At 53.8% G+C, this 24736-nt stretch overlaps 1 protein-coding gene across 1 annotated transcript in view; it reads right to left on the bottom strand.

Moving 5' to 3' along the window:
• The window catches only part of COL22A1 (collagen type XXII alpha 1 chain), a 243170-nt gene that overhangs the window by 85651 nt on the left and 132783 nt on the right, over positions 1-24736 (bottom strand). Inside the window, exons 27-38 of the mRNA XM_041769448.1 lie at positions 22383-22427; positions 22154-22216; positions 21690-21743; positions 18040-18081; positions 15014-15046; positions 11809-11862; positions 11480-11533; positions 10704-10757; positions 9395-9448; positions 7826-7879; positions 4984-5088; positions 3766-3810 (exon numbers count right to left, since the gene is read on the bottom strand). Of these exons, the coding sequence (XP_041625382.1) occupies positions 3766-3810; positions 4984-5088; positions 7826-7879; positions 9395-9448; positions 10704-10757; positions 11480-11533; positions 11809-11862; positions 15014-15046; positions 18040-18081; positions 21690-21743; positions 22154-22216; positions 22383-22427 (657 nt within the window). The remainder of the gene's footprint in view (positions 1-3765; positions 3811-4983; positions 5089-7825; positions 7880-9394; positions 9449-10703; positions 10758-11479; positions 11534-11808; positions 11863-15013; positions 15047-18039; positions 18082-21689; positions 21744-22153; positions 22217-22382; positions 22428-24736) is intronic.

The raw sequence follows: 24736 nt of genomic DNA, 5'->3' as shown, positions 1-24736 counted from the left end.
ATTTTCCCAAAGCAGCACTTCACAGCTTAATGAGCTGAGACTTTTAGCAAATAGCCCCAAGAAAAGAGAAAAAAGACCTTAATGCTCTGTCAGCAAAAGTAAAAAGGTTCAAGATGAAGGAAGAAAGGGGCACAAGAGCTGGAATCTGTGATACTGACTCTAGAAAATATTTTGGCTGTAAGACTTTCTGGGCCAGTCCAACAGTGTCCAGAGAAGAAATGTGAGTACATGTGGGTTGTGGAAGGAGAATGACATCATTTCTTCCCACAGGAGCCCTCCGGGAGTTAAATATGCTTCACTTACTTAAACAGAAAAGACCAGAGGGTCTCCGACAGAATAAATCACTTGCTTCCAGTCATCTACCCTGTAGGTCACTGAGCGGGGATCCTACAGATCCCAGCTCTGCATGAAAGCAAAGCGTAGAAACAAGTGCCATGCAAGAAAAGGAAAGATGTTTTTAGAACCTTCCTGTGGTTATGAGTAATTAGAAAGTGGGTGGCGCTGATGAAAACCTTTGTGTGGCTCCCCTCCTTCCCACAGGGGATTTCCTTCAGCACCTTGGACAGCGGGGGGGGGGTGTCACTCAGCAGGGGCTCTCTCTAGTTTCTCTCTCCATCCCTCCTTCCTTCCAGCCCAAGATCAGCCCATTCTTCAGCTAAAGACCTCCTTGAATTCACACTTACCTTCCCAATGTCAATGAACTATGGAAATCTTTACTTCTAAGCCACATTCTAACTTACAAACATATACGGTATCAACACTGGAGTGGGTCATCTGTTTCCACGCCTCACATTGTAAATAAGAGGAAACATTTGGCTAAAGGGACAGCACGACTAACCAACCCTAAGTTACCTGTCTTGACACTAGTTGGTCAGTTGGACCTCAGGTCAAGGCTCTCTGCACTCCTGTCTCCAATGTGCCTGCAGGGATGGATGAGGACTCTAGATCCCCACCTTCTTGCTGCAACCCTAAAGCTGAGTCCACAGAGTGATCTCATAGTAAGGGCCACTAATATTTGTTAAGCATGTATCTATGACATCACGAGTTAGGCACATATTTTTATTTGTATTCTATCACTGTTTTTTCCCCAAACTCTGCCTGGGAGATAGATTTTATTGAACTCATAAATAGTTATCACAGGGAAAGGGCATCTTAAGGCATTTCTGGTACCCTCGCCTTCCTTTCTTCTAAGAGGCTGGAAGCTGGAAAATTGAGACTACAGCCAATGACCCGAGGGGCTCACCGAGTCATGGCGGGGTGGGGGAAGGGGGTCTCAGATACAGGCCCCAGGCTGGAGGTGGATCCCCAGGGCCTTCCCGAGTCTGGACCCCGCCTCCTGCTCCTCTCCACACATGCCCACTGCTCTAGGCATGTGGGACTATTTTATGTGCCCCTAATTTCAGGAAAAGTTGTTTCTAAGAGTTTTTTTTTTTTCTTCAGAAAATAGGAAGTTGCTATATATTTGCTCACATCACTCTGAGAACACTCCCATTTCTTTTTACTTTGACCATAAACAACAAAATCACCAGGGACCCACATGAGTGGCCCTGACCTCAATTGGTGCAAACTTAGGAGGCTTTCAGAGGCTAGCTGCCAGAATGGGAGAAAGCCATGAAGCAAAGAAATGTGTGTTTTTTCTTAAGTTTCCATTTATTTATTTGAGAGAGAGAAAGCCAGAGACAGAGCCTGAGTGGAGGGGGAGGACGGGCAGGGGACCCTGAGCAAGGCAGGATCCCATGACCCCCGAGATCATGACCTGAGCTGAGGGCAGACGCTTAACCTACTGAGCCACCCTGCAAAGAAGTTTTTAATGTAGAAGCAGCAAGTTTTTGTGAGGCCTCAAACTTCTTATCCTGGATATTACTCTAAATGAGCCTTTTACATACAATGTTAAAAAGCAACATACTCTGTGGTTCTCTTGTTGAGATCCCAAAGATACAGCTCTAGGATAAAAAGGAAAAAAAAAAAAAAACCCTCTCCTACCATTAAGTGGATGGGGACCTGGGGTTTGGAATAAAGTTTCCCATAATAGCGGCATCTGTGGCTTCCAGAATCACCGAATCCTAACTAAGGCAGCTGGGAGGGATGGGGATGTGCCACAGAAAGTGCTGGCTGACTCGGAAGGTGGCTCTGGGGTGGCAGGCAATGGCATGAAGGCCCACAGGAAGAATTCTTAAAATTCATTTTCATAATAAATACACGCGAGTAAAAAATATGATGATATGACATTTTAATGTGATTTTGAATATGTATGTTAAATTAAGGCACACACACACACCCCAAAAAAAAAAACATTCCAATGCCCGTCATTGACAAGCTCACCCACATTCTTAAGGTCAAGCACATGAGTTGGCCAAATCAGGTTTCACTGGATGTGGTGCGCTCCCGATATGTGCTCATTTCTGAACGCATTCCATGTCCTGCCTCAGTGTCTCCTCCCGAGTGAGCACCCCTGCAGAGGACACCCTCCTCACTCTTCCCCTTCCAACTGCTACGTGCACTTTAAAATCAGGACAAACATCACCTCTTCCAGGAAGCCTTGTTTCATCAAACCAGGCTGGGCTGGGAGCGTCCTCTGAGCTCACTTGTGACTCCAGCTTCCCTCTACCCCAGCACTCGTCTGCTTCTGTTTGCTTCTCTATCTGCTTTCCCCTCTGGCCCTTGAGCAGTTGGAGGGCTGGGAACACGTCACATGTGTCAGTGTTGTCCCACGGCCCACCTCAGTATCTGACACATGGCAGCAGAGTGGGTGGGCAATGGATGCGATCATAAATGCACTCACTGGCCATCGGAGCAGCATAAATGAGTCAATGAATGAATGGTTCAACATAAAGATACCTTCAGGGAAGCGTCCCTGGTCACTCAGGAAAGCGCTCTGCTGGGGGCACCTGGGTGGCTCAGTCAGGTGAGTCTCTGCCTTGGGCTCAGGTCATGATCCTGGGGTCCTGGGATGGAGCCCCTGAGTCTGCCTCTCCCTTTCCCTCTGCCCCTCCTCTGCTCCTACTCTCACTTGCATTCTTTGTCTCTCCTTCTCTCTGATGAATAAATTTTTTAAAAATCTTAAAAAAAAAAAAAAGAACAGCCCCACTTAGGCAAAGCTACGATTGCAAGTGAACTGAGGGACAGATGACCAGATGATTACTGGTAGTTACCAAAACTTTCCCCTTGCCCCCTGGGCACATGGCGAGCCCACAAACCCAGTTCCCCCTGCTGTCGGGGTCACGAGGTGGGGGAAAATGAATTACCACGTCCAGCTGTGTCCTTCATTTTCCACTGCACCCCAAACACTGGTAGCAGGCTCAGGTCCTAGATGGTGGGACAGTCATTGCACCGAGAAGCTGTGGGTCCCTGAATGGCCATGTGGGCCCGAGCTCCCCACCCACCATGACCCCCGGTAGGTAGGCTTACCGGGAGTGACACATAAAGGTCTGATGTGTTAAGCATCTGAAATTTAGGGATCACCTGTTACCGCAATTAAACTAAAAATACAAAACTGCTGATCTATTGCTCCACCAGCCACATAGGCCAGTGTCTTCTGCAACTTCGTTTGCCAGCAAGCATTTATTAGGCACCAACTGTATGACTTCATACATGATTTCAGCCTCACGGCTCAGAGCCCTAGAGTCTTTAGTTAAGTAGAAAGTGATAAACTGAGGAATGAGGAAGTGGACTGAGGTGACCAGAGCAGCTTTACAATGAAACTGTGGCCGGTCCTTTTTTTCAGGACAACCCATGACATCCCAATGTGCTTGGATGTACACTTACCTTGATTCCTAGAGGCCCAGGTAATCCAGGTGGCCCACGGAGCCCCTGAAGAAACGAATGATACAAGGACAACAATGAGACCACAGATGAGCGTTTGCTCATCCACCCCAAACCACGCTGTGTGTACCCTACGCTGTGCGCCCAAGTAGGACAAGGGTCTCACTGTGGCCTGCTGTCTGCAGAAGAAAGGATCATTTTTGAGCTACAAGTCTCATGTTTGACTTCTGCCTCTACCCCCTACTGCCTCTCTGTGACTCTGAGCAAACCCCTGTCTCCCTTAGCTTGCTTTCCCACTCAAGATCTTCTACAGGCTCCCACAAGTCCGGGCAGGACCAGGCCTCCAAGTAGAGCTCACGGATTCCAAAGCCTGGTGTCTTTCTTGTTTACCATGATCTCAAGACCTGGGAGGGCCAAAGAGAAAAGCCTTCAACCTCAGGCTGAAGGGTTGTACTTGATGCAGATGCATGGCCAGATTTAAAAAAAAAAAATCACAATTCTACATGTGGATGTATTGGTGGAAAGCCAGTGTGAGGGAAGAAGGGAGGGTCCAATCCCTTGTGGGTTCGCGGCCAAGCTCTGGGACTTTGGCTAGTGCTTCACCTCCCTGAACCTCATTTTCCCCATCAATCATGTGTGGTTGGTAACACTGCCTTGGTCTGAATGCCTGTGTGGGTCCCAGGTTCATATTGTTAAATCTGAAGGCCCAACCTTGAAGGTATTAGGAGGTGGGGCCTTTGGTGTTTAGGATGTGAGGGCGGAGCCTTTGTGAATGGGACCCTTGTCCTTGTAAGAGAGGCTCCAGAGAGACTCCTCATCTTTTCCATCCTGTGATGACGCAGCGAGAAGTGGGCATTCAGCAACCCAAGAGGGCCTTCCCCTGAACCTGACCATGCGGACATCCTCAACGTGGACTTCCAGCCTCTACTAGAAGTTTAGAGCCACTGAGTCATGGTATTTTGTGAGAGTAGCCTGAACGGGCTGAAAAAAAGAAGTACTCGCTTGTCGGGGTAGTTGTGAGGATTCAGTGTAGGGTGCTTTAGTGCCTGATGCCATAGCTAACATCATAAATGCTCGCCGAGTGCCACAGTCTACAGATTTATGTGTATTCTCCTGCTTCATCCTTGGGAGCCCAACCAGTCTCTTTAATTTCCCCTCCCTTTTCGTTTCCAATGCTGTCCTGGTCGAATGGGCACAGAAGCCCCTGGACCAGACACTTACCGGCTCTCCGTCTTTTCCCTGTCCGGGGGTCCCCGGGAGCCCAGGAGCCCCGGGATCACCCCTGGGGCCAGCTGGCCCTGGACTCCCTTCTTCACCTGTCGCCCCCTGGAAAGAAAAGGGGACAGTTTCCGGGATCCATGACGTGCAGAAGGCAAGCTTTGCAATGGTGAGCCAGCCTGAAGGGGGTCAGTAGGTGTCCAGGTGATGCTCCGACTGTTCTATACAATGTACATAGTACGCTGGACTGGGTCCCCCCCAAATTTGTTATCTGAAGTCCTAATCCCCCTCAACCTCAGTTAATAAATAAGATATCTGCAGATGCAATTAGTTGTTAGGCTGAGGTCATAGGGAAGAGGACAGCATTTGATCCAACAGGACTTCTGTCCTTGTAAGAAGGGGGGATTTGCATACAGGTAAGTAGAGGGAAGGCAGTGTGAAGATGCAGGGGACGGCAGCCGTCAATAAGCCAAGGAGAGGGTTCTGGAACACATGCTCCCCTCGTGGCCCTCGGGAGGAACCAGCCTCCCGATTTAGGACTTCCAGACATGGTGAGAAGGGTCAGGCTGGGTGTTTCTGTTGCTTAAGCACCCCCGTGAGTGATGCTGTGCTACAGGAGACTTGGCAAGCTGATACAAGGCGGAACTTGAGAACGGACAGGACAGGACATGAGTGCTTTTCTAGTCCAGCGTTGGATCCACTGCAGGAAAGCATCTGGTGCATCTCTTGTGGGGAGGTCCTCTTATTTTTGCTTGAATTCCTCCAAGAGCAGAGAGCTCACTACCTTCCTAGGCCTTATTCCTTTATCGGGCAGCCCTGTTACATACTTTTTCTTTACATTCAGCCAAGAGCACCCTCTCTGGAGTCTTCCAGACACATGACATTCAAACTTGGGGAGTTCCCAGGAGAGACTCTAATCCGCCTCTTCGCACTGTAGGTCTTGAGCAAGGAACACAGCTCAGGGCTCTGAAGTGGAGGGAGGAGAGGGATGCAGAGACAGCTTCCAGGTCCTCAGGAGGGAGGGAGCTGGGCTTTGAGCCTGCCCTTGGCAAATAATGTTCACCTTTCAGACCACAGGGTCTCCAGCCCCCTGTGCCCACCTGGCTGTGGAGTTTGTGCAGCACCACATGAGCCACAGGGGCTCCGCTTCCCCAAGCAGGACTCCCTGGGGGCTGAGCTGTGGTGTGAATGCCTGCAGACGGACCCTGAAGGAGAGCTGGGTACCTTAAGGACCAAGAGCAGCCAGAGCAAGGGCACCTGTCTGCGAGCCTAGGGTCCAATCGGCTTCCCCAAGCCTCAGGTCAGCCAGCGGACACCGTGAGAGGCAGAAAGAGCATGGCCTGGCTGCTGGGCTTCCGAGCACTTTGCAGGGCATTTGGGGTTCACCTCCCCATGCAGCCCCAGCTCTGGGCCCTCGGCCTGGCCTCTTGCTCAGCCACAGAGAGGTGTCTGGCTCCCTCTAGCGACACATGTGCCAACAGTCCACTGATTTCCTGGCTCTGGAGGGGACCCTAAAACCTCCAGCATCTTGGTCACCGCCTTCTCAAGGCATCGACGCCCTACTTACGGTGTGTCCAGAATAGAGCGCAATTTTCAGACGTGGTATAATCAAGGCGCAGCAGATGGGCCGGGGTTATTTTTTCCCCTGGCTTCATCTGGGTGCTCTACTTTTATTACCGTAGCCTACGACGGCATTATCTCCTTTCAAAACAAAAATTAGCACCTGCACCGCATGAGGGTTATTCTTGGGCTTATCATCAGCCAACACTCCAAAAACTGAAGATACGTCCCACAGGTTGGCTGACCGTTTTCCTCCGCGATAAATCATTTTTCCCCAAGACACAAATTCTAAGATTCAGCCTCCCTGCCAAAATGCAAATGTACCATCTATTCTTGTTAAATTCTGCCAAAATAGAAAGGACAAAATGAGGCCTCCTTTAAGAGGTTCTGGCTAACGGGGTCTTGAAGGGATTCCTAGAGGGACATTGAGGCACTTGCGCTAAAAGGGGCCCCTGTGGCCGTTCCGCCAGGTTGGAGGGACACCTGTCCCCGGATGTGACACTGCTTGCAGGGGGGGGGAGACGGGCAGCGATGTCCACACCTGCTTGTGTCGAGCCCTCTGATGGGTTAGTTCTGTGCTTCATCATTATAACCTGCCACTGATGCATCACTGTCCTCATTCCACAGATGAGAAAGTCCAGGTGCACAGAGGGCGCCCGAGACCAGGCGTCTCCTCCACACGGGCACCCCGACATTCAGGTGGAGTGTGTGTGGTCGGGGGTCGCTGTCCTGTGAGTGTGAGATTTGGGGGAGAACCCTATTTCTTCCCACCGGAAGCCAGCAGCAGGCCCTCAGCCATGAACCCCAGACACTTTCTAAAATGAGGGTGAAACAGGATTTCCAAAGGCTGGGGGGCTTCTACCTCTGTCTGTGGGGTGTTGGTGTCCTGGGGGGAGCACCTGTCTGTCTTCCCTCTAATACGCGGATCTCTTTCTCAAACTTGGGAAGACTTCCTGTTTGCACAGAGGAGTGAGATGCATGATACGTCGTCGGTGCATCGAGTTGAGAGAAAGCAGGATTTGGGGTCAGGCCTTGCTCTGAGAGGTGGGGCCATCGCCTCGCCTCCCAAGGCCTCCTCACGCTCCCATCTGTTCCCCCAGGATCCATCTGACTCACGGGTGCTGGGAGCCTGCCAGAGGTGGCTGCATGGCCTCTCTCTCCTCTACCTAGAAAGCCCCTTCGGGCTCGGGTGCCCTAACCCAGGCCTGAGCGGCTGGGCCTCCGCCTCCACGGCTGCTCAAGAAGCTGAGGACGGATGCACATGCTGAGAGCAGCCAGGCCTTACCTTCTCTCCACGCTCTCCGTCTTTCCCAGGTGGGCCTCTGATGCCAGGGGGGCCCTGAAAAAAAGACAGGTTATGCACATGGTAAAGTTCATGATGGCCTGTGGTCCCCAGAGAAGGGGTCATACGCCCTTGTAGCCACGGCTACCCTGTCCCCATGGGCTCCCCATCCCCGACTCAATTCCCCATCTCCTCCCCACCGGCCTGAGCAGCTCCTCCTTGTCTGCTCTCCTGCCCCCAGACTGAGCCTGGTTTGCGTGCCCCGGGCTGTGGCTCTCAGAGGGCAGGGCCCGGCCTACACTGGATACCAGGGAGGACGAGGGTGACCTAGAACATAGGCTCCACATCCAGGACCTGATCCACCCGTGTCCTTGACATTGCCTGGGGGTTCACTTTGAGACAAAGCAAAAGAGCCATGGGCCACCCCAGTGGGGAAGCAGAGCAGTGAGGGAGGGGAGGATGGCGGGCAGCTCTGGGAGCTGGTGCAGGACGCGCCCTCCGGGGCCACCCCGGTAAGGAGCCGGGGCTTACCCAGCCCTCCCCTCAGGCCTGCCTCCCGGGGAGCTCATAACCACCTGTCCTGTGGCTGCACTAGGTGGTCTCGGAAAGGAAAGCAAGAGAAAACTCTCGGGCGAAGGAATGCAGGGTTGGCAGGCATGGGAGCAGGGGGAGGGACGCGACACAGGCCACGTTCCAGCAGCATCTCTGGCGACCACGAAGGACAGGATGACTCACTGTCCCTTGTCCCTGCATCTCCTCTCGTGTTAGACAGAAGCGGTGAGAACAATCACCTCCCAGGGTCAAGGGGACTCAGTGAATTCACACGCATAAAGTGCTTGGAACAGATGCTGGCACGTGTAAAGGCCCAAAATTTGTCCTCCAAACCCCTCTAATGATCCGCACAGGCTGATGGGCAGACGGGCCGGGCCCCAGCCAGCTTCAGGTGGACCGATTCTCTGCTGCCCTGAGCTAGACACGGTGCTGGGTGTCTTAGGGCGGGATGTCAAAGCAGGAATCGGTGTGGACTGTGGCCTTCAAAGCTGGCCGGCCAGCAGACCCCGGGCCCCGCAGGCGAGGACTCCGCACGGCGGGCACAGGGGGACGTTAGTGGCCACCTGGCCAGTCTGCTCTGTCCCTTTGAAGGTGAAGAGCTGAGGCCTGCAGGAGTGGCCACAGAGGTCACAGAGCAAGCCTGCAGCCAGGGCCGTGCTCATCATCCAGGGACCCTAAGCATCGGGATCCCTACAAACCCCTTAGGTTTGCCCTGTGTCTTCGAAAGGCAAACTCTGAGGCTGACTCCAACATCCCCCGTGTGTACAGGTTTTCTGCAGTTTTCTGCATTTTCTAACACTTTTGTTTACCCCCCGGGCAGGCCTGATGAGTGCGCTAGAGCCTTAGGCTGGGTAACCTTCTAGGTGCCCTTGTCTGGGATGTCCATTTCTCCATCTGTAAAATGGGAGCAAGGATGCCTATGCCTACACCCCCCCTGCAGGGGCGGGGGGTGGGGGAGCAGGGGGAGGCTCTGCAGATCCACAAGCAGCCCTGGGGCCCCAGCCCTCTTCCATCACTCACCGCACTTCCCGGGGGGCCGCTGGCACCAGGGGGGCCTACAGTTCCAGGAGCGCCCTATTTGGAAGCAGAAGTTTAGAAAGACCCAACGTAGCCATCACTAATAGTTACCCCAGCCTCTCCCCAAGGCTGCCTTCTCCTCGATTCACTGCAATTCGCTACTTCTGACCTGGAGCTGCCTTCACCGCCAAGGGGAGCCTCCTCCCGTGCGTGTCTTGCGGTGCCCAGCTGGCCTTAAACCCCCAGCGAGTGGCATTCTGGCACAGACGTGGGGGACAGGAGGACAGAAGGGCTCCAGGGGGTTCCCGGAGGAACCAAGGCATGGAGTGGTCGTGCTGGCAAGCACGTGCATGCCTGTGTGTGTGGATTAGCTTTGACGGATGAATCAGGGAATGCTTCCTGGAGGAAGTAGATTTGAATGCAACACCCATGGTTAAGGAAGATTCCACGGGAGGAGATGTGGGGGACCACACCACGGAGATGGGAAGCAGGGAACTCCCCAGGTACCTGGGTCTCCCTGTCTGCACTCAGCTTCCACCGCCCTGCAGGCCATGCCCGTCCAGGGCTCTCTACTAGCAGGGAGGAGCCTGCCAACCGTGCTCCCACCCCGCCCTGTGACATCCATGTCGGTCACTGCCCCGGGCTGACCCCATCCCCACCCGGATATATGCACAGGTGACCTGGGTCCTGTGAGCGCACAACAGCAGGTACGTGAACCCAGGGGCTGGGAGCAAGGGTGCTGCCTGCGGCCGTGGCCCATCTCACCACCACTACCCCTTCGTGGAGGCGGCCTCATTCCACCAGCACCACGCAGGAGCCTGAGCTCTACGGCCCTGCACCCCGCACAGATCGCAGTCAGCCCCCCGGGGGGCCCACTGCCCACGCCCCAGAGAGCCAGCGGCCCCGCGGGAGGGAAGGCCCAGCCGTGGGGTGCTCAGAAGGCAGGTGCATGAAGGCCCCCGTCCGCCTGGGTCCCTAGCTGCTCCTGTGCGCTGGGAGTTTCTGAAGGGACATGTGCACGCTGGTTTTAGAGGACGTGTGCATGTGACTGGGTGTCTGTCCCTGTGCCCATCATGCCCGTGCGTGTGGATGCAGACTCTGATCGTGGGTTGGGCAGGTGGACAAAGCCCGGGAATGCTGGGAACACTACAGAACCGGTCTGTCTGTCCTGGTCCTTGTTGCCCCAGGGCTGCCCAGCCCCGGCCACCACTCCACCCTGCCCTCTGGCCCACCCAGAGCTATGAGCGCAGGTGCGTGGGCCGGGCCCTGTCTCCCTCTGCAGGGCCCCTTGGGAGGATGCGTGAGGACTCACGGGGTTTCCAGCTGATCCGGGTGCACCGCGTGGGCCTTCCTGTCCTTTGGCACCCTGCCCGGGACACAAGGGGGAGGGGAGACATCTAGGGGACGCTGTCCTCGTCCCCATGCAGGGCCATCGCAGGCACAGCCCGCTCATCGGAATCGGCGGGTGCAAAATGAAGGACAGAGAGCAGAGCCCAACTCCTTGCTAAAGCGAGGGAGTCACAAGGCCCTGGCCGCCGGCTGGCGCGTGGCTTGTTTCCTTATCTCATCCTCACCACCCCGGGTATAGGGATCAGCACTGGTGCTATGTAGACGGGGCGGCCCAGGAGCACAGAGCCGGCCAGCGGCCCCCTGGGATCTGAGCCCCGGTAGTCACTCCAAGGGGACCTCTCCAGAGAGTGTCCCTGAGAGAGGCAGCTAGGAAGCCCAGGCCAAGAGAAATAGCAAAATCAAAATGCTAATCCGCACCCGTGTCACTTACCCCAGAGCAGCCAGTCAGAGCTGGGAGGGACGGAGGGGCTTCCTGCATCTGAACCACCCCATGCCCTGGCATTCCTTCCCCACCCAGGGGTCCAGGGCAGCACCCACCCCCAGGGCTGCATTCTTGGGGAGCCTAGTGAGGGGCATTAGCCCCAAGGCACTGGGCTCACAGCACCTGTGGCAGCGCCCCTGGGGGGCAGCTGCAGCATGCTAGGCAAGCAGACGGGGTGGGGGCATTTGGGGGGGACCCCAAGGGACAGAGGGGCAGTCCAGGATTTCGAGTCCGCAGGGGGACAGAGGGTTTCTTACCGGCGCTCCGATGGGTCCCCGAGGCCCCAGTTCTCCGGGATGGCCCTGCAATCCCTGCAATGCAACAACCGTCAAGGAACTCAGTCATCACCCCAGCAATTAGTGGGGAGTGGAGGGGGGAGCAAGGACACATGCAATGGGCCTGTTCTGGGATGCATGGTGGGGGCTGTCCTCAGAGCCCTGGGGAAGGAGGAACGGGCTGCATTTGGCTACTGGGGATGCTGTGGGGAGACCGTGCGGTTCAGAGACCTGCTGCCACGCAGCCCGTGGACACCCTGGGACCAGTACACGGGCTCAGGGGTACGGGGCGCGGGGTGCAGGACACTCACCGGTTCCCCAGGCACGCCAGGATCACCCTTCTCTCCTTTGGGCCCTTGCTCTCCCTGTTGGAGAAGCACAGAGTACAGCACACACGCCCTGCCCTGCCCCGTCCACGGATCAGCCTCACTGCCCCCCCTCCCCGTCCTTTGCGTTGACCCATTAGCAAAGGTTGCTCCCTCTGCCCGGGGTCCTCCCCCTCGCACCCGGCTCAGACTCATGATGCTTACAACATCCTTCAAATCGAAGACCAAGAATCGCTTCTTCAGGGGAGCTGACCCCAAACCTGGGGACTCTCCGGGCAGCAGAGACTCCTCCCCAGACTCGTCCCACAGCAGTTTTACTGTTATTTGCACCCTTCGGGGTTTCCTCCCACCCCCCTCCAGCTCCGAGGCCTGCAAGCTGGCGAATAACGAATAACGAATAACGATGGAAGGAATGTTGAGGGAAAGACTTTTCTCAGACCCTGAGCCTCTCCCCTTCCTTGCCTTGATGGAGAATCTGGGGAGGGACCTTCGCTCGAGGGACCTGACAGCCTGGGGGCTGAACCCTATAATCGTGATGGCCAGAATGGGGTGTCTAACTTTTGCTAAAGAAGAGATGGGCCCCAGGCAGGACAAGAGGTGCCACATTGGGGGCTGAGTAACAGCTGAAGCCTGAACATCGAAAGGGCGGAGCGTGGCTCCTTCTCAAGGAGCAGGACCTAGAGCTGTGCGAGTGCGCCATGGGCTGCACTGGAAGCATCCTGAAGGCAAACTCTAACAGGAGAGTTAGGGACCCCGGGGCAGGAAGTGCTAAACGTCCAGTGGTGGGGGAAGCAGGCAGACAGGCCGCTCTCTGTCTCAGGCACAGGCACATTCTGCAGACCCTGCCCCAGAGTTTCCCGCCCGCCCTCCTCTCCCAGCTGGATCCCCCACTTGGCATCTGCACGGCCCTGGCTGCTTTCCTCTGCCTGCATCGTGTGTGGCGTGGAACCTGCGCGGCCTTCCCCAGGGAGCCGTGGCCAGCGTTCACGGAGATCGCTTTTGCAAAGGGCTCCGTGGCACCCACATGGGTGTGACTTCACCCCTCCTTCCAGAGGCTCCATCGCAAGCTAGCCCAGAGCACACCCCGGCTCCGTTCGCCAGGGACAGCAGCGCCTCTCTCCTAGCACGTTCTCCTTCTAGAACACTTCCCATGGTGGGGACTGTCCAAGCTCTTTGATCTTCCAGTCACTGGAAGTCACAGGGTTATCTCCGGTATAAGCACTAGAAAGATACTGGGGGAAGGGGCTGTCGGTGGCAGGAAGCCCGGCTCAGGACTCAGGAGTTGGTCAGCCAGGCCAGTGGAGGGACCCCCAGGGGCTCATGGGCAAGGTGCTCCTGCCATTTCCAGCCCAGGGCTTGGCAGTCTGTCTGTCCGGAGGCAGAGCCTTCACTCCAGGAGCACACAGATGAGCGTGTACTCATCTATTGATGATCAATAATCATCAATTGCATGGGTTTGACTGGCTTCTCTTCCTGACTGCCCCCGTGACGTCAGTCACATCAACACCCCCTCTGGGCTCAGTGTCACCCTGGTGAACTCGGCCACCGCTTGGCATCCTGGAGATTCCTCTGCAGGCTGCCCCGGATCCTTCCCTAGTGCACCACCTGCTGGCTCCCAGCGACAAAGACCCCCTGGAGTTCCTCGCTGCAATTTCCCCAGCCCGAGGCTACCTGGCCCTCCTTCCTCCACACCTGCACACACCACCTGGAGGCCTCCCCAGGCGCAGGTCCCAGCCAGACCCAGCACACTCCTCCAACCACAGGCGGGGGGAGGTAGGCTTTTCCTCCCAGCTCTCCTCCTCCTCCTTCTCTGTTCCCTTCCTTAATTATGCCGCGAACCCTACTACCCGCCCCGTGAGCAGGGACTCCAAGGAGCACGCCTCCGGAGAGCAGGGAGGATGTCAAACAACACTCTTCGAAACCATCAATAAAAATACAGTTACCATGGCGATGAGGCCAGTCCAGAGAGATTCATGCAATAATCCACAATGCATCATTTTTTCTTTTTTCTTTTTCCTTTTTCCCTCATGGACACAATTTTCTCACATTGCACCTGAAGTGGCTTCCTAGTTTTCAAAAATCTCAGACCCTGCAGAGAGCGTCACCAAGGGAAGACAAAGGGGAAGCCTGGCAGGCCCCAGCTTCCCATCATGAGTCGTCTGGCCAGAATGCCTTGGAAATCATCTTTAAGCCAGAGCCCCCTAAATCTGTCCTTTTCCACAGGCAACTCCCGAGTACTTCTGAAGTCCACACCACCCGGTGATGCCCCGTCCACCACTCCTCCTCCCCCTTTCACCTCCGGAGCAGCTCAAAGTGCTTCTCAGGATCTTCCACCAGGATCTCAGCCCCTGGCTCCAGCCAGGGGCTCCCCGTCTTTCCCGTCAAATACAGGATTAGCCGCAGCTTCTGAAGTCTATCTACGTAACACTGAGCTTGAGGAGAAAGCAACTCCAACACATGGGCATCTACAGGCTCTAAGCTGCTGGGTGGCCCCGAGCAGCAGGCCAAGTCCCATAACAGGAGAACCCTGTCCTGAGAGCAGAGGGGGCAAGCAAGCGTGTGCCTCTGGCCTCAGTGATGCCGAGAGCAAAGGAGAGCCTGGGAATGCTTCCCCGAGCGCCTTTCCAAACAGAGAAGCAGCTTCCTAGTCGTTGCAGTGAAGGTGAGCCTCCTTGTCTGTTAAGGGGTCAATATTCAGGAGAGGCCCTAAGTGCTCCTTCTACTGGCACCCTCACTCCTCCCAAAGTTGGCTGGGACCCCGCTGTCCTCTCTCAGAACGGCCTTTCTTAGGCCTGGGCACCCCCATGAGCTTCAGTATCTGCATCTGTCCCCATCACCGCGACCCACATCCTCAGTAATGCTTCTGGGGATCCTTCAGTCTGCAGCCACTTTACACAGCTCTGGTCTCCTCAAGACCACCAGCTCTTTGTTCAGAACCTCACCCAAAGAGAGGGTCAGCTCTTGCCTTCAGGCAGAGCAGGTGACCTCCAGGCCGCTGGACCGTCGCAGGCCTGACACTGGAGCCAGGTCCTTGCAGGTGGGCCCATCCCCACTCCCCAACCCCGGCTGCCAGGACTAATCTAGAAGTTCAACGGCCCTATGTGCTGGGGGCCAAGTCACCACCAGAGAGTGCAGGCATCCCAGGCCTGCCTGAGGGGCACCTGAGCCAGAAGGGGCTGCAGCTACTTACTGGCATTCTTGGGTGCGGTGTGAACAGGGACGTCTGAAAAGAAAACCACAGAAATGAGAAAAGGGTGACTCGATTGTAGCAACCAGCCTCTGAGAAATGGACCAAGTGGGAGATGGAGCCCCCGGGCTTCCTGGAGTGATGGTCAACATTAACAGGCATCAACACCAACTTCTCTCCAGTCCCGGAGTGGTGGGCGAGGCAGGGCAGCAAAGCATGGTGGGCAGATGGGGGACCCTGGAGTCACACCCCTGCCTAAAACCATGTGGCCACCTGTCAGTTTCTATTCTTCCATCGATAAAGTGGGGGCAGAAACCTCCCCTGCCCAGGGTGCCATGGCTGAAATGGAGAGTCCGTGCAAGTAATCAGAGACTGGGACCTCGGGCCCTTCCCCAGCATCCACCTCCACCAGCATCTGCTGGCCATGATGCACGAGAGGAAGAAACCAGGGGAGACACGCTCTGGGCACGGGGAGCCACCCAGAGACACAGGGGCTGGCCGGCATGGCCCTCTGGCTCCACCCCGTGTCCTTGCTGCCGTCAGCACCTTGCAGGTCTCATGACATCTCTGGCCACGTGGTGTTTGCACCTGCTACTCCTCCAGCTGGGAACATGCTCTCATCCTTCCTTTACCTGGCTGACGGCAGCCCATCCTTCAGGCCTTTTGTCAATGTCCTGTCTTCAAAACCCCCTTCCCCTCAACTATAAATTACGTCCCTTTGTTACTCTCCCTGAGTGCACCCTGTTCTTCACTGGCATTTACTATAACCTGTCATACGTGTATCAGGGCCACCAGGTGACTTGAGTTTGCCTCTCTACCTGGGCTGGGAAGCTCCAGGGCTTCCAAACCCTGTCAGCACCTGGCTCACAGCAGGTGCTCAAACAATAAGCAAACAGGGTAAAGGGTATCATAGATTCTAGTCCAAACACCCAATGAAGTCAAGGGGGCACCTGGGTGGCTGAGTCGGTGAAGCATCTGCCTTCGGCTCAGGTCATGATCTTGAGGGCCCAGGATTGAGCCCCATGTCAGGCTCCTTGCTCAGCGGAGAGTCTGCTTCTCCCTCTCCCTCTGCCCTCCACTTCCCTGCTCATGCTCGCTCTGTCTCTCTCAAGTAAATAAATAAAATCTTAAAAAAATAAACACACAATGAAGTCAAAATAGAAGGGCAAAAGCTTTTTCAAATCCATCTTGTCTTCCATGTCCCCAAATACTAGTAATTCCTTCTCCAGAAGAAATCACTATTTTTCAGTTTAGCAAATTTTTCTATGTATTTCCACATAATTATGAATGTATACAAGTGCATGATTTTGCACAAGAGTTATACAAATATCAACAGCCACCACATGATTATTAGTTCTTGTTTATATGTTTAAACCACATATTCCTCACAATAACCAAGGGGTAGATCATGTTTTTGCTGCATCATGAATAAGAAAATTAGAAGCAGAGAGGTGAAAGTTTAACGAAGCTCCCACCAGTAGTAAGTAAGTGTGGGGTAGGAACGCGCCCCACCGGGGTGGCCCTGGAGGTCACGCTGGTTTCTCTAGGCAGCTTTCTTGAGTATTGGCAGTATCTTTTCAAGGCCACGTATATTGTGTATATATACATAAGTGTGTGCATATGCATGTGTGTGTATTTTATAGAATAGGATTCCACGATATGGATATTCTGTGGTGCACTTAATTCTATGCTTTGGTCATGTAAGTGGCCAGTAACATTTAATTATAAGCAAAACTACAATGTGCATTCTTGTGCATGCTTTTCAACTACACACAATGCAAATATTTCCCTGAGATAGATGCCTGGAAACGAAATTTCTAAGCTAACAAGTACATACTTTATGATATGTGAATACTGAGCAACTTCTCAATTCGATGCTACCAATTTGCCCTCCTACTAAATAATACATTTCCCTGCATGCTTGCCAACATTAGACGTTTTCAGTATTACACCAAGTTTTATATGACCGGTTCCGAATCTAAATTTGATTCTGAGATTCTTCTGACATCCTTATGGAATGGCTGAGTCTCGTTTTGACAGGCGTGTATGTGGGGAGGAGATTGAGCTGTAGAAGAATGATTTAACATACATAAAAACCACAGGCAGAGATTCTTTGTCACACTATAAATGGGATTTCTGGGTGTTCAGGCTCTCATCTCTCGGCCTCTATTTTCTTAGGCAGTTCCCTGCTCAGGGAACTGAATGATCCATACTTGCCCAACCATGGCCAGCACTGAAGTCACGTTCAATGTCCCTGAAACCAACTGATCAGAGCACAGAATATAATGGCTGGGAAGAAATATTAAAATGGAAAAAAAAAAGCATCCAAAATAGCCTCCCCTATTTATATAGAATTTATTTTTATTATTTATTTTTTTAAGAATTTATTTTTAATTTAGTGTTTATTATGTACCAGAAACTGGACTATGAACTTTGCATTATTTCATTTAATTTTCACTAGGAATGTACAAGACAGCTGGGTATAATATCTTTTCTTAACAGATGAGAAGATGGGGTCTTTGAAATTAAACAATGTACCTAAGACCACAGTGCTGGTAGATGGCAGAGCAGGGACTCAGGAACTCAAACTCACTTTTTTTCAAACTATGAAGCTCATGGCCTTACTCACTACTCATCACCAAGCACAATGCCTGCCCTCATGCCTGCACAGGGTGGAAGCATGAGTCGTGGTTATAGATCCATTTTGCTGTCTTGCTCTGGACAAAGTCTCTTCCTGTTTCTTGTGTCTGGACCTCAGTTTCCTCATATGTTAACGGGTGGGTACATACTGTGTCTAGCCAATGTTCTGACAAATAGCCACTATGCTTGCTGCATAAAATAAATAAATAAACACAAGGTGCTTTTTAGAGAAGCTTAAGTATTTCTGAATCACAAGACCTAAGAATAGGCTTGCCTAGTAGCCATCTCCACTGGAAAGATGTTTATAACTAAGCGGTTTGGGAGGAAGGGAGGCACCCAATGCCTGAGGGATTCAAAGAAGGATGAGGAGGAGAAGCGGAGTAACTTACAGTGCCAGGTAATCCAGGGGGGCCTGCGGGACCAGCTTCACCCTGGATGAAAATAAATGAATGAATGAATGAATGAATGACCATTAATCCTCCTGCCAACACTGTTTATCCTGGGATGGTTTTCCCCAGATGACAGAACCACCCACTCAGCATCTATCTTGACAGAGAGATTCCAAATTATTAACTATTTCAGATGTAGGAAACCTTATGCTTCGAGAATGATCTATGCTAACACGGGTGGCCATAGATCATTTATATCACTCCATGCTATCCCACCGTGAATACGGAAACCAAGTGATCCATGATCCATCTGCTCATTGATGACACTTAGTGCCATCACGGCCCGGGAAGCAGCAAACATCCCTGCTCTGTGCCCTTGGGCATAAAGACAGGAGCTCCCTTACAGACTCCACGGGCCCCAGCCCAGCCCGTGTGGAGGGGACGGGCCCTTCTCAGGGGACCAGGAGGGGACAAATCTACATTCCTGTAAACAACACAGGTCTGGGACTTAACCTTCCCGAGCTTTTAACTTCAATCTACCATTTTATACATTCTTTGACCTCGTTGCGCTTGTCTACGTCTTCGCAAAATAATGATGGCAGTACCGACAGCTCACCGCATCATAGGGGGACTGACTGAACATCTTCAGCAGGGCCCCAAGGAGGAGGACATGGTTTTACATTTGACCCCAGGCAAGGGGGCCATTGGTCTATCCATGCACAAGAAACTTCAAGGAGCAGACACGGTCCCCAAAGCCTGTCCTTCCAGGTGGGCCACGTGACGCCAGGACATGGGTGTCTGTGTCCACGCATGTTCTGAGTGGCTCAGGGTGAGGTCCGGGGCAGGCCTTCCATGCATTGTTAGTAAACCAACGAATGAAACTGGCTTAGAAAGAGACAAGGCCACTCTCAGTAAGCAATAATTATATGATAAAATAGTTATATTGTTTCTATTGTTATACAGTATTTAATTCCAGTTACTGAGTTATGTTTTTTTTTTTTTAAGATTTTATTTATTGATTGATGAGAGACAGAGAGAGAGAGAGAGGCAGAGACACAGGCAGAGGGAGAAGCAGGCTCCATGCAGGGAGCCCAATGTGGGACTCGATCCCGGGACTCTGAGATCACACCCTGAGCCGAAGGCAGATGCTCAACTGCTGAGCCACCCAGGTGTCCCAACTGAGTTATGTTTTTATATATATTGACTCATTGAATCTCCAGAGAAGTGCCTACAAGGCAGACACTCTGGCATTCCCATTTCCGAGATGAGGACACTGACACCTAATGTTCATTTGCCTGCTCAAAGTCACAGCCGGCATGTGGCTGAGCCTGGTTCTCAGAATCCGAGCAGCAATGCCTTCACTAAAGTTCCAGAATTTTTTCCAGAAAGAAAAACACTTTCTCAGTGTTATTTGTACTACCCGGTTTTACCCAATTATCCCCCTGACACTGACATCGTCGTGTTCCAGAACCAATCTCATTTAAACCAGTTTACTCCACATTAAAAAGTCCAAATAATCAGAGTTGAGTGTTTCCTGGCGATAAAGGAAAATTTCAACTTTTTAAGTGTCTGGGCTCGGCTCCTGGGCTCCTAGGGAAGCTATCCCTTCACTTTAAAAAAAAAAATTATTTATTTATTCATGACAGACACAGAGGGAGAGGCAGAGACACAGGCAGAGGGAGAAGCAGGCTCCCTGCAGGGAGCCCAATGCAGGATTTGATCCCAGGACCCCGGGATCACGCCCTGAGCCAAAGTCAGAGGCTCAACCGCTGAGCCGCCCAGGTGTCCCTATGCTTTTACATTTACCAACGTCAAAATGACTCAGCAAAACTTAAAAGCATGGGCTCTATTTCTGCCCTAGCACACATTGTATGTCTGCCTTGTTAAAAAAAAAAAAAAAAAAAAAAGAGTAACTAAAAGGGAATACTCCAAACATAAAAAATAAAAAATCACAAAACCTCCCTGGTTCCCATAAGATTAAAGTCCTACAGCCTTGCATATACTAAAAACACAAGATAAAGAGATAAAGTCTGTAACTTTCTGGAATGCCCTTCATCACAATGATCATATATACGTAAAAGGCCTATAGAGAACCCTGGCCCGAATGTTTCTTCCCGGAGCACTCTCCTCTTTGTAAAGACCGTGCATCTGGGCAGCTGTCCTAACTTGGGCTCAAATGAAACTCTTTTCCTTTCTCTTTACAAATTTTAAAGGTCTGTACATTTGGTGTCGACACGAGCCAAGGTATGGAGGTGTATTAAGGAGCGGAGGACAGGGGAACAGACATGTCTCTGATCCAGGGGGTCTAAAGACTGCCTTCTGGGAAGAGCCAGCCCCTCCCCGGAGCTGTAGGGTGTGGAAGGGACAGCAGGTGGGGCAGAGAAGACCCCCGATGACCCCCTGCACGGCTGCAGAAGGACCCATGAGTTCTGGAGTTCGCCACCCGATGGGCCCAGATCCCAGCGTCTCCAGGAAAACATGAAGCCCCAGCAGTCCTGCTGAGGGAGGAGATGATCGTTCCCACTTTCCAAGATGCCACTGGACTAAAAGGGTCAAAGCCGGTGGCGAGGAGGATGGGCCTCGAATGCAGAGGTGGGGGAGCGCAAGACACAGTCAGAAGGGGACGATGTTGCTTTAATGTTCTATTTTGGATTTTTGACCAGAATGATCTATTATTACATATTTCTCTGGAGGAAAGAACGGCAGGCCAGGTTCCCTGGAAGCTTGGATGTGATTTGGCCGGAGGCCTGGCAGTTCTATCAAAGCAATAAAAGGGGCTTTACGGTCTGGCGGAGTCCTCTGCATCTTGGAAATGAGTTTCTCAAATGAAAATTGCAATTCCAAAAAAGCCACCAGAGCAGCAAGCCTGGGCCCTTCCCAGGCCTCCGTGTCTAGATAGCGGGTCTGTGCAGAGTAAAGCCCTCCTCAGCCTCCAGCCCAAAAGAGAAGCAAGTGGGAGCCCCTCCTGGACCCCAGAGACAATGGGGAGGGGTGGGGGGACTGAGAAAGGGGAGACTGGAGGGGAAGGCAGTGCAAATGTGAGGAGACAGGGGTGGGGGGAGCATCATGCAGGTGACAGGTGATGGGGAGAGCCAGGCCCCCTGGGGGCGCCGTCGTTGCTCAGGTGCCCACGGGCCAGGCCGGCCTCAGGCACTGCCCTGCTGGGAGCCAGGCCCCTGATGCGACCGACTGCTGGGGTTCCGATCTTAATGCAATATGCTCCTGAGAAAGCAATGTGGCTTTTCTGTGCCTCAGTTTCCTTAGCTATGAAGTGGGGATGCTGCTGGTAATAGGACCCCTCTCAGGGTCACCCTGAGGATCGCCAGAGTCGCCGCAGGAGCAGTGCGTCCGGCGGTCCCGGCGCAGACGGCGAGTCTCACTCCACCACCTGGAACCTGCGTCCCGCTTCCCAGCAGCCCCGCGGAGGAAGGATCGGTGAACCCATTTCCCAGCCAGTGAGCCAAGGCACAGGGAGGTGGGACAAGGTGCCCAGAGCCACCGGGCGGGCAGAAGCGGATTAGAATCCAGGCCCCAGCTCAGGCTCGGAGCCCGGGGCCGTCCCCACCGCGCGGCAGGAGAGGCACATGCACACGGAAGGGCGCTTGGCCAATTCAGGCGGCGACGGCCAGGCGGCCAGCAGCAGCTCGTACCTTTTCACCTGGGTCACCTTTCACTCCCGGGAGGCCCAGCCCACCTTTCTCTCCCTGCGGCGAAAGAGGAAATTAGAACGCTCCACAACGCAACACCCGCCTTTTCCACGTACGAGCAAGTGGACCTTGGCTAAAAAACCCCTTTCTTCTCTCGACCTGTGCTGTCTTATCGGTAAACGTCAAGGTGAAGCGCGGCTGCACAGGCCGCCGTCAGTGACCGTGAGGCACCCGATCCCCGTCGGGCCCCCGACATGACCCCCCACCCCGTTGCCCTCTGAAGATGCTGCACCCTCTGCAGACTTCTCTCTCAGCTGGCAGGCCAGAGGGCCTGAGCCCCTTCCTCTCCTTGACTTTGAACCTGGGGAAATACTCCCGAGCCCCAGGTAACACCACCCCATTGGCCCAGGGGCTGGACCCCAGAGGGGGCTGCTTTGCAAGGCCACAGGTGCGGCGCCGCCACTTACCTGCTCTCCTTTCTCTCCCCTCACGCCTGGGAATCCGGGAGCCCCCGGGAGCCCCGCTGCTCCCTGCGGAAACAACACAGCGTCGCTGTCTGCTGGGCTCTCGGGGAGGTGAGGGGGCTCTCCTGTGGGGTGGACCGGGCCGGGCCCCAGACCTGTGCTCTCCCCCTCCCGCCCCCCGGCCCCCGGAGATCTTCGGCGAATGAATGAACGAAAATATGAACAAACAGACCTTCTCTCCAGGTCGGCCTGCCAGGCCCTGCTCCCCAACTTCACCCTGGAGACAGAATAACAGACACCCCATTATTTTCCGCTCACATTTGCGGCGATGGCTGTCATTCCCCCCGGCCCCACACATTCACAGCACCTGCGGGCCGCAATTCTGGATTCTGGGGCATGAGCGTCGCATAGGGTCACAGCCCGAGCCCTACGCAGCTCGGGGCAGCTCGGGCTACGGAAAGCCCAAGCCTTTGGCATTTCCAAAGGGAGGGGGCTCCACACTCTTGCACATCCTCTCTGTTCCCCACCAAAGAAACATCTGCTGGAACCGTGCTGACCCGGGTCACACCGCTGAATCCATCCATCCTGAACCTACAAGCATACGAAGTGCAACAGCAACGGGCCAAAGCTGTGACTCCGAGGTCCATCCCGCTCCGAGCCGTTAAAACACGTGGCAGGGGAGCCCGGGCCCCAGGCTGGGCCCGGTGATGAAGGAGCAGCCACTGAGGCGCACGCCCGGGCTGACCGCTGTCCCGCGGTTGCTGTTCAGACTTTTTGGAAAACGCAGGCAGCCCCGGGGTTAGAGGCGGGTGAGAGCTTTAGTTTTCCTGTCCCGAGGTGTGCTACAGGAAGGGCAGGTCTTGGGGGGAAATTCTGGTCAAGGTCCAAACGCAAACCCCGAATACCTGCCGGTTCTAGCAGATTGGATGAAGTTTTGCGCTCAGCCTTTCGGGTCCTGGGTAGCGTTTTGGGGTCGTGTTGAAGCGGGAGACTTCTACGGGCCTTGTCTGCTGGCCCCACGACGTCAGGCTGCTGTGTTAACCAGTCCCTGCAGACCACTGATGCGAATTTGTGTGTGTGGTGGTGGTGAGGGGTCGGCGGGGGGGAGGGGGACCGTACTTTCTAACCAACGACGTGGCTCGAGAACCACTGACTTCTTGAATGCCGACCTCTAACACCCATCGTGCTACTAGGAGCACGGCCTTGTGTGTAGGGGCACGTCGTGTAGCTCTCCATGAGGACTGTGGTCTTCTGGCAAGTGAACGGCCCCCCCGAATGAATGAATGAGCAAGTTCACGCGTGCACGTCTGATTGCCCCCGCAGCCACGCCAGACTCCGCTGCTGGTGAAGGCCAGCATGACCACCACTTCTCAGAGGCGAAGGGGAGGAGGGAAGAAAAGAAAAAGAGAAGAAAGGACCCCGACGCACTGTTTAGCATTGGGCACTGCGGCTCTGGTGCCGCCAGGGGCACTGGCCCATCCAGAAACGTCCTCCACGCACTCCGATCCCCCGTGAAGTCCCAGTCTTTACAATTAGTAAGAACTGCTCTACGCGGAGTCACGCAAATACGTGCCACTCCAACTGTCGCCTTACACCTGCTGGGATGCTAAGCCCTTCGCCGCGGGGATTGCTTCTCTCGTGCTGAGAAAGCCACTGCGCGTCCGGGTTTGGTCAGAAGGCATCTTGATGGGCTTCGGAAGTGCCTCCCGAGTTCGCGCTACGAGCCCCTACATCAGAGGCCCCAGGGGACGGGGGGCTGGGCGGCATCTTGAATTCCCGATCTGTGCACCCTACAAGCCAGCTCCCTTCCCTGATGGACCCCTAAACCTGCTGTCCACGACTTAGCTGTAATCCTGGAAGATGTTTTTATCTTTAGCTGGCATTTTGTAAAAAAAAAAAAACAAAAACAAACAAACAAACAAAAAAAAACTGGCATAAGGCCCCAGGCCAGATGGTTTTGGAGGCTGCTAAGTATGTTGTGAAGGTATCATAACTGCAAAAATTCCCAGTTCTGAACTTCCTGGAGACACGTTCCAAACGTATCGCACTAGGAATGGGACAAAAACGACACATGTGGGCTGGATCTTCCGGCCTTCGGAGGTCACCAGAGATACAAAGCATGTCGCAGACGTTGAGGCCACAGAAATCCCCAAGGGCACCTGTGAGGTCATCCCAACACTTCCTGTGACCGGCAACGACCTCCTGCAGGCCCGTGCACGCGCCAGAGCCGGGCTCCAAAGACCACCGGACACAAGGTCGGAACTCACTTGTGCAAGCCCAGGAGGACGTGGGCTCCACTTTACAAATTGGAGAAGATGCAACTGTGAGGTGTGGTCCCCACGATACCATCTACTGGGTCATCAGCCAACCTGTGCCAGCCCAACAAGTCCTTCCCAGAAAATGATGGAATTTCAACCAAACACGGAAAGGTGGCCTGGGTGCTTTTAAGACCACGAGCTTCACCCCCCTAAACGCACCCACGCCCAGGCGTGCATGGACGCGGCACAGTAAATTACTCATTAGTATATTTCAGTGACTGGGGAGCATCAAAGTGCTTTTTACATGCATGTGATGCTTCTTAAAACA

Source organism: Vulpes lagopus, chromosome 9 (genome assembly GCF_018345385.1).
Source record: "Vulpes lagopus strain Blue_001 chromosome 9, ASM1834538v1, whole genome shotgun sequence".
Taxonomy (NCBI): Eukaryota; Metazoa; Chordata; class Mammalia; order Carnivora; family Canidae; genus Vulpes; species Vulpes lagopus.
This window is presented reverse-complemented; position numbering and strand designations above follow the sequence as displayed.